The sequence below is a fragment of the Ostrinia furnacalis genome, unplaced genomic scaffold, assembly GCF_004193835.3.
Source record: "Ostrinia furnacalis isolate ACB-3 unplaced genomic scaffold, ASM419383v2 OfSCF3884, whole genome shotgun sequence".
Classification (NCBI taxonomy): Eukaryota; Metazoa; Arthropoda; class Insecta; order Lepidoptera; family Crambidae; genus Ostrinia; species Ostrinia furnacalis.
The window spans coordinates 90,067-107,372 of NW_021134123.1; the positions used below are offsets into that span (position 1 = coordinate 90,067).

Genomic DNA, 17,306 nt, shown 5'->3' on the forward strand with positions numbered 1-17,306 from the left:
CTTGCTTAAGTGAAGCAGCAAATCGAACGCACAGCGTTGAATAGAGCTCTGTGATTGTTTTGAGTGACCTTGTGCGTCCACGCGCACTGTGAGACCTAGTAGTAATGTTTGTGAATTTTTGAAGCATAATTATAGTATTCTTGAAGAATTCTTGAAAAATGTAATCAAATCAGGATCTAACCTGAATGCTTCAAGAATTTGAATTAAAATACCAGCTATCTTTAGTACTGTTTTCCCAACGTTACGTTAACGCTACGCTTACGTTGACAGAATACAAGTGAAACCGCACGAGTCTCCAAGCACATCATCCCCATCATCTGGTGAAGAAGCCGACGCGTCTTTAGACGAAGGAGCCGAGCACACGGAAGAGCAGAGGCCTCCATCACTGATCGATCTGTTGGGGTGAGATACTTATTATCTTTCCGTCTTTTGTCACCTTTTTTATACCTGCCTCATATCTTCTTACCTTTTTTTTTTATCCACAACGAGGAAGCTCTTGGCCTGTATCTCACCTGATGGTAAGTGACGATCAGGCCGAAGGTTGAAGCGAGCTTCACCCGGAATCCTCAACCACGGAGGAACTGGCTATCTTACCTCTAACTGCCGGAACACAACAATGCTGTTAACATTGTTGTTATGGCGACAGACTTAGGTAAGATGGTGGTAGCTAGCCAGGCGGACTTAGAACAAGCCCTACCACCAACCAAACCGAACAGAAAAATCTGCCCCCACTGGGAATCGAACCCTCGGACCTCTGCGTCTGAAGCAGGTGGTCTAACCACTAGACCACAGAGGCGGTTAAAAAACCTCCATACTGATAAAAAGTTTAGGTGCACACAGTAGCAGCAGGCGACATATCGTCACGACACTATACTGGCTTCTATATACGTATTTCTATGAAATAAAATCCATTTAATAGAATTTTATATAATTAAGAATAGAAAATAATGTGTCGCGGCGACGTCGTCTGCTATTGCTGTGCGGAGTCAGCTACGAACTTGCACCTTTACACGCATGTTGAACACTATTTTAAGATAACATTTCCGTACTAAAAGTCACTTTAAAACACTGTGTACGCGTGTGTAACTAATTTGTATTATTATGTGTGTAAAAAAGTAACGTCACATCGACGCTCTGGTACGGACGCGGGGGAGTCTGAGGGAATGTCGCATTTCTGCGTGGTGCGCAGTTAGCTGTTAGTTAATGCTTAAAAATCGTCTTTAATAATGTTGTCTTTGTGTGTACTGTACTTTTCGTGCATTGAAGTTTCGCTTGGAATAAAACATTTGGGAAATACTAAGAAGAACCGCCACAACAAACACTACTTTAAAACATACTTCTTCTTCTTCTGTCTCGATTCATCCCGTCACTGAGTCGGCTTTCCCAATCATGCGCCGCCATTTATTTCTATCTCATCTTGTTCGTGGATTCAATACTTTCATGTCCTTTTAGGGCTATATTTCACCGGGACACCATGGCGGCGCAACCAGTCGCCGGCTACCAACAAAATGTACAGCTCCAATAAGAGTTACTCACCTGGTGTCCGTTTGGTTGCGCAAAGCTGCATACATTTTGTTGGTAGCGGCGACTGGTGGCGCCGCCATGGTGTCCCGGTGAAATATAGCCCTTAGACATTCGTCAGGTGTCTCTCTTTTTTTAAAACATACTGAGAATGTTAATTTTAATTTGTTAAACAGAGGCGAGCAAGCGAAGAAGCAAGCACAAGAAAGAATGGAAGCGCAAGCAGTTCAACAGGCCGCTATGTCAGCCATAGAAGCGGAAAGCAAGAAGGTAACTTATTGCATATTTGTTGGTATACAACACGTTGAACTTTAATGTCAAAATCACTGCTGTCACAACTGCATAGTGCTACAATGTAAACGTTGAAGTGCCGTAGGCCGGACTTAAAAAAATAGATATATGATATTTTGGATACAATAAAGCTAGTAATATTGATATTTTTTGTTCATGAAGTTCCAATAAAGATAAAGATATTTAATTACATAAACATGTGTGAAAACATATTACAGAGCAACATGATTTGGTCTTACAGTTTTAACAGGTGATACAACATGTGTTACCGAGATATTGGCATGTAAATTATATGTCAAGTAAGAATGTCAATAATACATTAAAATTCATAATAACAATTCATAAAATTTGCAAAGTGTACAACACATTAATGAAAATAATCCTACTGTACGTGTAAGATGATTAGTCTCACATCACACACAAGTGTGTAATTATGTTCATACAGCGCCATCTATTGTATAAATACATGACTTAATAGTTTAGCAATATGCTTGTAAGCTTACCGTTATCATTTTCACAATGCCCAGATATTTATAGAATTTAGAAATATCTAGATTCATTGCTAATAAAGCTTTAGTTATTTTGTATTTATCATTATTTTCATGCAGCGCTCATTTACAAGGAAAAAGGTAAATTTTCATGTGTTCATCAGTACTTACGAGTAATTTCTCATTTATTTTGCACATTCTTTAGAAACTCAAGCTACAAATGTTCGTTAGATGTTATGTCGTTTTAAAAATATGCAAAATAAAACACCACTATCCACAAAAATACTATCCACTCACATTTATATGTCATCTGAAAATGGCATTATAAATTGTTCAAATTCCCTTCTTATTTTTTCTTCCATTTTTCAATTATGGTTTAGTGCGATTTGCAAGTGATAAGACTAGATATGATATTGATGACTATAATGATGATTATGATTGTAATCATGATTATGATTGTGATCATGATTATGATTATGATTGTACGCTTTGGAGCTCACGGGTCAAAAGTGGCCCGATCCTTTATAGGGCTTGCGTGGGGATACAGATCCAACACGTAGAGGCCGTTTTAAGCGACAAAACAATCGACAAAAGTGATTATGATTATGATCATGATTATGATTGTGATCATGACTATGATTGTGATTGTGATCATGATTATGGTTATGATTGTGATTATGATTGTGATTTTGATCATGATTATGATTGTGATCATGATTATGATTATGATTGTACGCTTTGGAGCTTACGGGTCAAAAGTGGCCTGGTCCATTATAAGGCTTGCGTGGGGATACAGATCCAACACGTAGAGGCCGTTTTAAGCGACAAATCAATCGACAAAAGTGATTATGATCATGATTAGAGATGAANAATGCTAAATCATATATTTCCTCCTCCATTTTCCGCAGTTTGGCACCTCACGTCACATCATTTTACCGAAGTCAGCCCTATAGCTTCGGCGCAGTGCCGATCACTGACGTTTGTCAACAAAATGGTGCTTGACTCTTGAGACAGGCTAAATTACACCTTATTGTTAATGACATTGAGCATACATTTTTTTAATTACCTTCGCGAAGTAAAACTTCTGTACGTAGTACATATTATTATTCTGTGGTAGTATTGGTATTTTTGTTCCAATAATTTTTGCAAAGTGTACAACACAATAATGAAAATAATCCTACTGTACATGTAAGATGATTAATCTCACATCACACACACGTGTGTAATTATGTTCATACAGCGCCATCTATTGTATAAATACATGACTTAATAGTTTAGCAATATGCTTGTAAGCTTACCGTTATCATTTTCACAATGCCCAGATAGATTTATAGAGTTTAGAAATATCTATAGATTCATTGCTAATAAAGCTTTAGTCATTTGGTATTTTATCATATTTTCATGCAGCGGTCATTTACAAGGAAAAAGGTAAATTTTCATGCCAATCAGTACTTACGAGTAATTTCTCATTTATTTTGCACATTCTTTAGAAACTCAAGCTACAAATGTTCGTTAGATGTTATATCGTTTTAAAAATATGCAAAATATAACACCACTATCCACAAAAATACTATTCACGCACATTTATATCTGATCTGAAAATGGCAATATAAATTGTTCAAATGTAAACATGTATTATTACTATTTTTTCTTCCATTTTTAAATTATGGTTTAGTGCGATTTGCAAGTGATATGACTAGAGATGATATTGATGACTATAATGATGATTATGATTGTGATCATGATCATGATTATGATTGTACGCTTTGGAGCTTACGGGTCAAAAGTGGCCTGGTCCATTATAAGGCTTGCGTGGGGATACAGATCCAACACGTAGAGGCCGTTTTAAGCGACAAAACAATCGACAAAAGTGATTATGATTATGATTATGATTGTGATCATGATCGTGATTATGATTGTGATCATGACTATGATTGTGATTGTGATTATGATTATATTTCAGGCCGTGCAAGTGCCCGCGCCGTCTGCTCTCGCGCAAGTGGACTTATCCCAGTACACGCGGCGCGCGGTCTCTTTCTTAGCCCGAAACTTCTACAACCTGAAGTATGTGGCGCTGGTGTTGGCTTTCTGCATCAACTTCGTGTTGCTGTTCTATAAGGTGAGCTGGTAGCTAAGTGGAGGATCTAAATTGAAAACGAAATAGAAACTTACATTGAACATTAGAACCATTACTTGTCCGATAGGTTTAGTTTAGGTTTAGGTTAGTAGGTCCTTGGTATAATAATATTTTGACTTTCATAAGTGCCACTTGTGGTCTAAACTGAATAAATACTTTTGATTTTGATTTTTGATTGGTAAAATGCAAACTGAAGGCAATTGGTCCGAAGGTTTCGTTGTCAATTAGCGATTTGAGGGTTATCGCTATCCATGTCGAAAAAGCTCCTTATGAAAAAATTTCATAAATAGAAAAAGCAATATTTTGCTACTTTAACTGTCAAAAAAACAAGCCGTGTTGTAAAATGGGTTGAACCGGGGTTTAGAGGATGTGATATTTAGCTTAGCGACATCATAAAGGTAGCAGGGAAGCGCTGGACGCAAGCCGCTACCAATCGATCAACATGGAAAATTGGAAAACATTGGGGGAGGCCTATGTTCAGCAGTGGACGTCCTATGGCTGAAATGATGATGATGATATTTAGCTAGCGGGAATATTCCTCATTTGTATTTGTAGCCTTGAAAAAAGGCTTAATCTTTTTTTAAATTATGTCCTATTAATGATTATTTTGATAAAGAAAACTGTAAATTCCAGAGATTTTAACTTTAAAATGGCAAGTTTGATGGCCATTGTCAGGCTTAAGTAAAGTTTGAATTTAATACTTAATATAATTTCAGGTGTCAGCTTTGGACTCTGAGGAAGGCGAAGGATCTGGACTTGGCGACATCATCGGAGGTTCTGGCTCTGGGCAAGGCTCGGGCAGTGGAGATGGTAAGTATAGCACATAAGAATACAGATTGTTTTTGCAAGACAGAGTTTATTACAACTGGATACAACTAGCTACAGTGTGATTAATGTGTTGTCGCGTCTTCACTTTTGTTGGGAACCGATAGGTGGACCAATCTTCTTTTATAATTGTCTGTTTTTTATCCTTTTGATATTATTTTGTTTTGAGTTTTATTTTTATTTAGAGCATTTTTTCGGGAAAATAATGTTTCTTGATCTTGAGCGAGAATTCAATTTTCAATTAATTCAATAAATTAAAAATACTAAAACACTACATATTTTTTTTGTCATCCTAATTTCGTATTTAATAAAAACTTTTTATTATGTTTTTAAACAATCTGTCAAACTCGATACAAAAAAAAACAGGTTATCGTTATAGTATCGACTAAAGTTAGGTGGTGCAACTCAGCCTTAGTGATGTTTTTGTTAATAAAATAATCTTTAAACCTTTATTCATATGTAAATAACGTATACCTTCATTTTTACAGGAGGCAGCGGCGAATCGGGCGAGGACGAAGATGCATTGGAAGTGGTGCACATAGACGAGGACTTCTTCTACATGGTGCACGTCATCAATATGGCCGCCGTGCTGCACTCTATCGTGTCTCTGGCCATACTTATCGGGTACTACCATCTTAAGGTGAGATCACATTCTTAGAAGAGTAAACCCTTCATTTCTTTAAAGGACTATGACCAAAAATGTATGGAGTGTGGTCCAAATGTCCACCACTAACGAGACCTACCTAGTAAAATAGTCTACTAAATACTGATTCATTATAACCAAACCGCAATCAAAAATATGCTGTCAGTAAAAAGTTATGAGTGAATGAAAAGTCATGTTTTTTACCTTTTCATCCGAAAAATGTTCTTGATATCATTCTATCCATCGCACATTTTGGATTAATCTATGCATGTTATGTCATGTCGCTTAGTGTGTCGTGTTAGATTCTCGCTAAAAGAAAAAAAATTAGCTCAGAAGAAAGACATCAATATTGGAATTATGGTCGGGTGGTCGCTGCTCCGCCCCTATTGGTTGTAGGGTGATGTTATATAACCTAAAACCATCCTTGATAAATGGGCTATCAATAACAGAAATAATTTTTCAAATCGGACTAGTAGTTCCTGAGATTAGCGCGTAAACTACTACAATTTTTCATACGGTCATAACTTTTTACTGACAGCTTATTTTTTTTTCGTCCCATACTGAAAGTTAATCTCTATTAAATGGAATATAAGCCAATATAGGTCTTATTAGTGGTAGACATTTGGACCACTTTTGGTCATTGTCCTTTTTATCTGTATCCCGCAGCGCAACGGTTGTCGAAATCATATTTTCAAACTGCTATATTTTTCTGACTCAATTCGTTGCGGATTAATCTTGTGCCAACTTTAATGCGATATTAGTGAGAAAATGCCTACCTATACGAAGTTTTTACGGTTTCTGAACTGATATTTTTAGCTTGAGCAAGTTTCCAATGTTCATACTCAAGTCAGAAACCGGACCATAGTCAACCATTAAAGTTTTTGTAATTATGAAATACCGTTGTATATCTATTTATCTATATCTATCTATAATATTATAAATGCGAAAGTCTGGATGTCTGGATGTTTGTTACTCTTTCACGCAAAAACTACTGAACGAATTTTGATGAAACTTTACAGTATTATTGTTCATAACCCAGAATAACATATGGGCTATAATTTAGAACGATCTGTGAAAAACTAAATTTCACGCGGGTGAAGCCGCGGGCAAAAGCTAGTTTATCTATAAATCAACATGTTGAATTCCAGGTGCCTCTAGCCATCTTCAAACGTGAAAAGGAGATCGCTCGTAAACTAGAGTTCGACGGCCTCTACATCGCGGAACAACCGGAAGACGATGACCTGAAAAGCCACTGGGACAGGCTCGTCATATCTGCCAAGTAAGCGCCTTCTTCTACTTCATATTGTTAGTTCTTGTCATATCGACAACAAACCTACACAGTGTCAGACCAAAACTCTGCTATAAGAGTGGCGTTGTCAGCAGCATTCATTAAATCTTCCTGCGTGCAGTTGTTTGTAAGTGCCTGATAGACATAAAAAGTATTAATATTCTATCCATAAACCATTTTGACCTTATTCCATAGGCTTATTAGCATGCTTAAAACAAACGTTTTCGAACAACTTGAAATAAGTATGATTATTTTTTTAGTAGTAGCATCAATAGTGGCATGCTTTCGTTCTAGTAAGGAGCATGTGTAGGTATCTGTAGGTACTTTAATGCTAAAAAATACTAAATCGCTTTAGATATGTGAAAATCACACCATGTTACTATTTTTATTTTCCTTCCAGATCCTTCCCCGTGAACTACTGGGACAAATTCGTGAAGAAGAAAGTTCGCGCCAAGTACTCGGAAACTTACGACTTTGATTCCATCTCCAACATGCTTGGCATGGAGAAGACATCTTTCTCCGCCCAGGAGGAAGAAGGCAGCAAGGGATTGATCCACTAGTGAGTATCATTATCACCTCAGCCACAGGGCGTCCACTGTTGAACTTAGGTTACAATGATTTCCAGAACCGGTTGCTAGCGAAAGACTTCAGCTATGGACAAAGGTAGGCCTCAAGGTTCTGCGCTGCTCGCATCCAGGCACCTCCCGCAACCTTCAATCGTCGGTCCACCAAGTCTACACTACGTCTTCCGGTCTGTAGTCCAGAAAACTTTTCTGTCCTAACGGCCTTCTGTTCAACGAACGAACAACAACGAATTTCTTGTAAAATTAAAAATTGACATTGTGAGCACTTCAAATTGATCTGTAAGCTAATAATCTGCAAGCTTGTAAAATTAGTAAATAAATAAATAAAGATGGACAGATGACATCCGGCAATATAGTCCAGTCAATAAAGCATTATAGATGGAAAACTGTAGAACACTATTTCTGACTTCAGGACTTTATTTAGACTAGTTAGGAGGTGAACATAGCAAAAGTCCCCGCCCTTAGCCCTTGAGCCGGCGGGGAGAGGGGGGTTTAAAGGTGCCACTTTTCGGTTTTTCGCTTAATCCTCGGAAACTATGCGTCCTAGTGACATGACTACTTTGAACCAAAAAAAGCATATTCAATTTGCTACAGATGAGATGGACAAGTTTTTCTATAAATTGTATAGTTTTCGCGGAATCTGCTCTAGAAGGTCTGTAATATTGGAAATTTTATTTTTGTCTTACATGTTCCCATCAGGAGAAAATCGACTAAATCAACATTGAGCAATCATTCTAGACATGCGGGAGCATGTTAAGCCTAGTTCCAGCGAAGGGACTACACCGTGCGTATATTTAGACGAATCACTTTGAGCCACTTTTGAATCCTCGTCACTCAAAAACTACTGGGCATTAACACTTCAAATTTGGCTCATGTGTTGAGACTTACAAGATATACATCAGTTTCAAATTTCATAAATATACCTCAAACGGTTCTTTAGATATTGACGTCCAAAAATCTACATGTCTGACCTATAGACCAAATTCTAACCACTTCCAGATGACCTCGAAGGTTCAAATTTGGCATCCAGAAAGGTAGTTATGTAAATACAAAGGAACAAATAAAAAACCAGTAAATTTTAACATTTCACATGTGATAGATAGATAGTAGTGCTCTAAATATCGATTTTTGAACGTCAATACCTAAATAACCGTTTGAGGTATATTTATGAAATTTGAAGCTGATGTACATCTTGCAAGTATCAATAGATGAGCCAAATTTGAAGTGTTAATGCACAGTAGTTTTTGAATGATGAGCAGTCAAAAGTAGCTCTAATTGGTTCGTCTAAATATACGCACGGTGCAGTCCCCTCCATGTAACTAGGCTTAACATGCTCCCGCATGTCTATAGTGTTTGCTCAATGTTGATTTAGTCGATTTTCTCCTGAAAGGAACATGTAAGACAACAATAAAATTTCCAATTTTACAGACCTTCTAGAGCAGATGCCGCAAAAACTATACAAGATATAGAAAAAATTGACGGTCTCACCTGTAGCAAATTGAATAAGCTTTTTTTGGTTCATAGTAGTCATGCCACTAGGACGCATAGTTTCCGAGGATTAAGCGAAAAACCGAAAAGTGGTACCTTTAAACCCCCCTCTTCCCGCCGGCTCAAGGGCTAAGGGCTTAGACTTTTGCTATGTTCACCTCCTAACTAGGCTAAATAAAGTCCCGAGGTCAGAAATTGTGTTCCACGGATTTCTCTCTACACCGTCGTTAAGGCATTCATTGACTGGACTAATAGGCGAACGGAATGCAAGTGGCCGGGGACAAAAGTCGGTGGAAGGCTTGAAAATGGTTTATTCGTCCAAATAAACCATTTTTACTCTAGTAACCATTATTATTATAGTGGAAGGTTGAAGAGGAGGCTTATGTTCAAAGACGAACCCCAAAGGATGGATAGATTAAAACTAGAGATTTTCCCGAAGCATTGGTAGATAAATGGTGAGATGATACAAAAAATATATAGTACTAGCGACCGCCCGCGACTTCATACGCGTGGGTCCCGTTTCGTAAAATCCGCTCTTAGTGAGCACCTACGTTCTAAAAGGAACCCCCATGCAAAATTTGAGACTCGTAGCTTTGTAGTTTCTGAGATTTCGTGATGAGTGAGTCAGTCAATCAGTGACCTTTCGCTTTTATAAATAGATTATCACATGAATAAGTGTATTGGCAGAAGATAAGTAATTCCTATGACTTTTCCAGCATAATGAACATCGACTGGCGCTACCAAGTGTGGAAAGCCGGCGTGACAATCACCGACAATTCGTTCCTGTATTCTCTATGGTACTTCTCTTTCTCCGTGATGGGCAACTTCAACAACTTCTTCTTTGCTGCGCATCTGTTAGACGTGGCGGTAGGGTTTAAGACCCTGAGGACCATCTTGCAGTCTGTCACGCATAACGGGAAACAGGTATGGGATTATTTAGAAATAAAGAAATAATAATAATAATAAATAATCTTTATTTGAAACCTTTATTAGAGTATTTCTCAAAAAAAATGTACGTAACGAAACGGTAGTAACGAAATAGTAAGGCCATAAGGCTTGTTATACATTGGCGAAATATTGTGAATGCTCTTCATTTATTCAATTCGAAATATTTGTAAGTATGCACCAAAATACGGGGTTATATTAAGGGGTTAGAAATAAAATAAGGGAGTAATCATTCATACTATTTTAATAAAATTATTTTTGTTCCATCATGTTTATCCATTTTGAGTCGTTCTCTGTAAGCTTTTTGCCTTTCGGCATTGGTTTTTGGCGGCATTCCTAAAAAAACAAAAGAAGTAATCACATAAAAACGTAATCTAAATGATTTGATAATTTTTTGCTGGTGGCACTTCTGTAAAGCAGATAGTATCCAATCCTTTTGTTATTAACGCTCTATATTTTTTGAAATTAATTAAGTAGTGAATATTACTATGCTTAGTCAGGTAATAACAGTATACACTCAGCATTATGTTGTACTTTTTCGTAACGTAACGAAATTCGCAAAAAACGTAACGAAATATTAGACAAAATGAGATCAGAAACAAGTATTTTTTTGATAAAATTTGTTACAGCAAATATAAAAGCTTACTAAATGTTCGTACCACACGTATTACAAAAAATGGTTAAATGAAGACTTACCGTTCTATATAAAATCGCTGATTTTACTGCCTGTTACGAAAAAGTAATCCCACAAAACACACACGTTTTCACTAATTTTCGCGATAGATGTTATGGCGGAGACGTCAGGCCAACAGCCATTCAGAGTGCAGCTATTGTTGTCCGTGTAAAATAAATACGGAATTGTTCAGAAACCATGGGAAAGTAGAAATAAATCGTAACTAAAGAGTAAATAACGAAATAGTAAATGAGAGCGACTCATTTTGTTTTTTTGCTTTAAATTGCCAATTCATTATGACACCCCATAGAAAATCAATTTGATACAGAAACTGCGATTACTGTAGAACGATAATATAAAGAAATTTACAATAATTTAGTTACGTATCGCATTTTATGAAACAAAAACACATGAAAAAGGTAGGGTGGCAAACAGGTTTTTGTATGAAAGGACTATTTTTAAAATATCTAAATATTTGGTAATAAGTAGGATTATAGTTATAATTCTTCGTTACCTTAAAGATTAATATTCATCCTTCAAAATTGTGTGTGTGGTTTTTTGTGTGATGATTTATAAATATAAAACTTTTGAACTGTTTCAAAGCACACTTTTTTTTTTCAAAATGTACATTTTTTTTGAGAAGTACTCATTAAAATGTTTATTTACTGGTCGCGCAGCGAAAGTTGAGGCGAATAAGTACTCACGCTGAATTTATTTGACTTATAAACAAAATGACGATCGCTAACGGTTAGCTCTGTCATCACTGCTAAAAAATTAATGTAGCACGTCACTATTGAAGTTAGACAAACGTGTCCTCTTTGAAAACAGCCGAAAGCTTTCGGCAGTTGCCGTAACGATCGCCATTTTGTTTTTAAGCGCTTACAATTTCTATTTTCCGCTGAAGGCACCCATTATTGAAGAACTAGCTACCTCGCTCTCGCTAAATATATGTAAGCGAGACAGAAAACACTCAGTGTGAATACGCAAGACGACAGTGCTACGAGCGTATGCAGATATTGGACAACACTGAAGTGTACCAGATATGATATTGAAAGGAGGACGTTACTGTCAATACTGGGTTATTAGTTCCGATTTTAGCCACTTGACATTTAGTCGTTAGATTGCTTTTCTTGATCACCATAACTCTCGTTGCGCAAGGGTGGAAACGACAAGTGATCCTGACTGAATTATTTCAAAACTATACAAGATATCGAAAATTTATTACTGATCCTGAAGGTTCTTCGTGAGCTCTATCAAACGGTATCAATTAGGTCCATACATGGAGGACGTCAATTCGAACAAAATTATCGTTCCCACCCTGTACCCACCTCTTCTTCTAACTGTAACAAACAAAATGCGCAACCACTAAATAAACATTGCATCTTCTAATTGTAACAAACTACTACCTTCTTCTTCCCCAGCTGGTACTGACGGTGATGCTGCTGACGATCATAGTATACATCTACACGGTGATCGCCTTCAACTTCTTCCGCAAGTTCTACGTTCAAGAGGAAGATGACGAGGTCAACAAGAACTGCCATGACATGCTCACGGTAAGTCAGAATGACGCCTTGTTGAAACATTTTTTAAAGATTTAAAATTAAAAGTCTGGTCGCCGAGCACGTAGAATTTCGTCCAATGACCCCAAGCTACCTTTCCTTATCGCTCGCGCGTAATTATATTGCTGTCGCGACTGTGCAACGGGCGGCAGCAGTGAGTGTGCGAGCGCGACAGCAATATTATAATAACGCGCGAGCGATAAGGATAGGTAGCTTGGGGTCATTGGACGAAATTTTACGTACTCGGCGACCGAACTATAGACATCTAATGACATGTGGCCTTGAACTGAGATACTGCTCGCTAAGGTTGTGATTGATTGCTATAGTGACCTCATTTATAGTCGACTAGCGGCTGCTCGCGACTTCGTACGCGTGGACCCCGTTTTACCCCCTCAGGGGTTGAATTTTTCCAAATCCCATCTTAGTGAGCACCTTCGTTCTAAAAGGAACCCCCATGCAAAATTTGAGAGTCCTAGTACTTGTAGTTTCTGAGATTTCGTGATAAGTGAGTGAGTCGAGTCAATCAGTGACCATTCGCTTTTATAAATATAGATTGACTAGAGAAAAATCGATTTGTATTCATCATATTTTTTTCAGTTAATGTCATATAGGCCAGTAGAATTAGCTTTTAAATCGGAAATAATTCCTACAAAAAAATTTATTGCTTTAATGGCTTCTTTGGTTGCCCATTAAGACTCTCCTAGGTTTTCGACTTCGACGGAGTTGTGCTTAAGTGGTGGGGGCCCCCGAAAGGGGCGCTTTTTAGGTTTTCCGGTTATACCGCGTAAAGGACTTACCCTATCGAAAAGTGGTCTTCCTGACGGTTGAAGGGCATTTAATCCTGCATTAAATAAGACCAAATTCATATGTTTTGAACAAACCGTTCTCGTGCAAATGTTCGTCAAAGTAGAAAATATGTGTATAATTAATGACCCTCTCCACGTCCAATAGCTCGTCACCCGTAGGCTCCCAAGCCTTGTAAAGGGTCGCCTTAACCAGCGTATCCCTGTCAAGGCTCACAAGTTGGATTCGCGTATCCTTGTTCGTCCCAGCCGTTCCTTAACTGCAGTTGCTGCACCTCTTCCTGGCACTCTCCTGAACGACTGTGTGTTACCTAATGTGGCTGCCCCTCTTCCTTGTACCCTCCTGTACGATTGCATTGCTTAGCCATATGCCTGGTCCAAGGTTCGATGCCACAAAATCAACTTCGTACGCATGAAAATAGTTTAAATACTATTTTCCGTGCTTGCAACATTTTTCTTTACTGCTTCGCCTCTATTAGTCGTAGAGTGATTGTATATATCATATAGCCTTCCTCAATTTATGAGCCATTCAACACAACAATATTTTTTCAATCAAATTCGTAATTCTTCTAGTAGTAATTCATTAGTAATTCTTGATATTAGCGCGTTCAAACAAACAAACAAAAAACTCTTCAGCGTTTTAATATGAACTTGTTGTTGTTGATTTTTGGCATCGAACCTTAGACCAGGCATACGGCTAGGCAACGTAGTCGTGCAGGAGGATACAAGGAAGACGGGGAGCCACAGTAGGTAACACAGAATCGTTCAGGTGAGTGCCAGAAAGAGGTGCAGCAACCGCAGTTAAGGAACGGCTGGGACGAACAAGGATAGGCGCATCCAGCTCGTAAGCCTTGATAGGGTTACACTGGTTGAGGCGCTCCTTTTCAAGACTTGGAAGCCTGCAGGTAACAAGCCAGTGGACGTGGAGAGGGTCATTAATTATACACATATTTTCTACTTTGCCGAACATTTGCATGAAAACGGTTTGTTCAAAACATATGAATTTGGTCTTATTTAATGCAGGATTAAATTCCCTTCAACCGTCAGGTAGACCACTTTTCGATAGGGTAAGTCCTTTACGCGGTATAAACGGAAAACCGAAAAAGCGCCCCTTTCGGGGGCCCCCACCACTTAAGCACAACTCCGTCGAAGTCGAAAACCTAGGAGAGTCTTTATGGGCAACTAATGAAGCCATTAAAGTACTAAAACCTTTTGTAGGAATTATTTCCGATTTGATTGATTTTCATGTCTTATTCTACTTGATATTGATCGATAATTCGGTTTCCCCGCAGTGCTTCGTGTTCAACTTATACAAAGGCGTGCGCGCCGGCGGCGGCATCGGCGACGAGCTCGAGCCGCCGGACGGAGACGACTCGGAAGTCTACCGCATCATCTTTGACATATCCTTCTTCTTCTTCATCATCGTCATCCTGCTGGCCATCTTGCAGGGTGAGTGGATAAGGACATATTTCATCACTTTATTCCAGATTAGCAAGCTGAAGCAGGCCTGTTCATCTCCGCGAGTTTACATCGAAAACAAAACACGCACGATGGCCCACCTACAGGATACTATTCGACAAGGCCTCACATACGAGCGAACATTGACTCGCGTATTCTTGTGTATGATGGAAGAAAATAAAGAAAATGGCGTACTAAATACTGTGCAGTATTTAACTGCCTAAATAATAATAAAAACACAGAATGCACTTTTTTAAGTTGCCTCAAGACACTGAGAGGTAAATAAGTAGTTAATATTATTCATGATAATTCATGCTAAATCATGTATTTCCTCCGCCATTTTCCGCAGTTTGGCACCTCACGTCACATCATTTTACCGAAGTCAGCCCTATAGCTTCGGCGCAGTGCCGGTCACTGACGTTTGTCAACAAAATGGTGCTTGACTCTTGAGACAGGCTAAATTACACCATATTGTTAATGACATTGAGCATACATTTTTTTAAATACCTTCGCGAAGTAAAACTTCTGTACGTAGTACTTATTATTATTCTGTGGCTGAAGTGCCAATGGGCAGGACACATAGTACGTAGAACTGACGCCCGATGGGGCAGCAAGGTTCTAGAGTGGAGGCCACGTACCGGAAAACGCAGTGTGGGACGTCTACCCACAAGATGAACTGACATCATAAAAGTAGCAGGAAGGCGCTGGACACAGGTCGNGCAGGTCGCTACCAATCGATCAACATGGAAAACATTGGGGGAGTCCTATGTTCAGCATTGGACGTCATATGGCTGAAATGATGATCCCAGTTTTTTCAACCTCGCGACCGCCAGGGGAGTCACTAAGCCTCTATAAGGGGGTCGCGAGAGGTCCTAAAAACTACCTCGTGTTCGGTCTCTGAAACATCTTTGTAACATTATAATTTGATATACCCTTCTTCTTCTTCGTTATCGTTATCCTGCTGTCCATCTTGCAGGGTGAGTGGACAAGGAACCAAATTATTTCAATAGCCCGTTGTCCTAGGTGAGCGACATGAAGCGACGCGACGTAATGCTATCATTTTAAGATAGGGCAGAGCGGTTATGTTATTACCACTATCGCAAGTAGCAAAAATAGGTAGTAAATTACTAAATTGTTTGTAGGGGGATCTTTATTTGTTAACTAACGACGGCGGTGTTTCGTAAAGTGTTTAGATATTTTCGTTTGTGTTATCCCGAACCTCGGTAATGTAAACCTTTTTTATTTTTGTGTTATGTGTTTGTTATTAAGTGGGTAATATTTTCATAATGTAAGTTTAGAACATCTATGGATGTGACGAAAGAGTGGATTCCTCTCAATACAGGTTACTTAAACTTAAAGAGAGGAATTCCTCAACTACTTGTAACAGTCGTACTAAGTGTCAATAAAATATTTTTCATTCATTTAACGACTGCCAGTAAATTACTTCCGAAAGAAGTATTAAATGATTCCTTCGTTGCTTTTTAACATCTTGTAACACTAGCCAAAAACGTCGTTTATAAGACCTCTGAAATGCAAAGTAAATAAAATACCTACTTTTACTATGAAACTCCTCACTATATTCTCTATAACTCCTCCTAAAAATCCTCACAAAATTTTATCAACATTGTTAACCTGTGTTACTTAAGGCTGCCGCGACACAAGCACAGCTTAGTGCAGCAGCCGCTAGATAAACAGACTGTAAATTTTTTGCTGGCAAATAAAATACTTTTACTTTACTTTATTTAGAACCTCCCTTTGTAATCCAAATGACATCCCACAACACTATCCGGCTCGAAGGACCACACTAACTTATTCCCGTTGCAGGTTTGATCATCGACGCGTTCGGAGAACTCCGTGATCAGCTGGAGTCCGTCAAGGAGGACATGGAGTCCAACTGCTTCATATGTGGCATCAATAAAGACTACTTTGATAAAGTAAGTTACTCCTTCCTTTTCCATTCAATGACGGCTGTGCCGGTATGCACAATTAATCTCTTCATATCTTATCGTGATCACGTTCACAGTGTCAGCACATTTATCACGTTAGTGTTGATGCTGTGACGTCATTTACCTTTAGTCTATATCGTATAAATAGTCACGCAGTTCGCATTAATAAACAGACTAATAACAGATACTAATACCAAATGTTGTCTCATTCATACGGTCTCCCAACATGGCACAAATTGGTGACCCCGACGAAGATGGCACAACGGCTATTACAGGATGTAATCGATAAGTGATCTCACTCGATGTATACAGAATAAACTGGAACTACCCGAAAATTCAATGTTTCCAGCTTCCACACATTTAAAGTGTTTACACCTGGATTTGGTCACCCAGGTGATCAAAGTGGACTCCAAGCGACACTTTGAAAGAAAGAAAGAAAGAAAAAAATATTTATTTGGTATCAAAGATATTACAATACAGATCAACACAACTTGGGTGTCCTTTAATCCTTCAAGCTCCGCGAATCTAGACACAATAGATAATCAATTGTTATGACATTAATTAACCGATTGAGTCCCAGGACGGCATTAATTAATGTCATAACAATTGATTATCTATGGTTAATTAATGTCATAACAATTGATTATCTATTGTGTC

General features: G+C 38.3%; 1 protein-coding gene across 1 annotated transcript in view; it reads left to right on the plus strand.

The window, feature by feature from the left end:
• Window positions 1-17,306, plus strand: part of LOC114358350 (ryanodine receptor-like) — a 43,952-nt gene that overhangs the window by 25,195 nt on the left and 1,451 nt on the right. Inside the window, exons 22-32 of the mRNA XM_028312284.1 lie at window positions 271-402; window positions 1,698-1,791; window positions 4,264-4,419; window positions 5,154-5,247; window positions 5,751-5,902; window positions 7,054-7,184; window positions 7,594-7,752; window positions 9,982-10,189; window positions 12,305-12,436; window positions 14,538-14,694; window positions 16,528-16,637. Of these exons, the coding sequence (XP_028168085.1) occupies window positions 271-402; window positions 1,698-1,791; window positions 4,264-4,419; window positions 5,154-5,247; window positions 5,751-5,902; window positions 7,054-7,184; window positions 7,594-7,752; window positions 9,982-10,189; window positions 12,305-12,436; window positions 14,538-14,694; window positions 16,528-16,637 (1,525 nt within the window). The remainder of the gene's footprint in view (window positions 1-270; window positions 403-1,697; window positions 1,792-4,263; window positions 4,420-5,153; window positions 5,248-5,750; window positions 5,903-7,053; window positions 7,185-7,593; window positions 7,753-9,981; window positions 10,190-12,304; window positions 12,437-14,537; window positions 14,695-16,527; window positions 16,638-17,306) is intronic.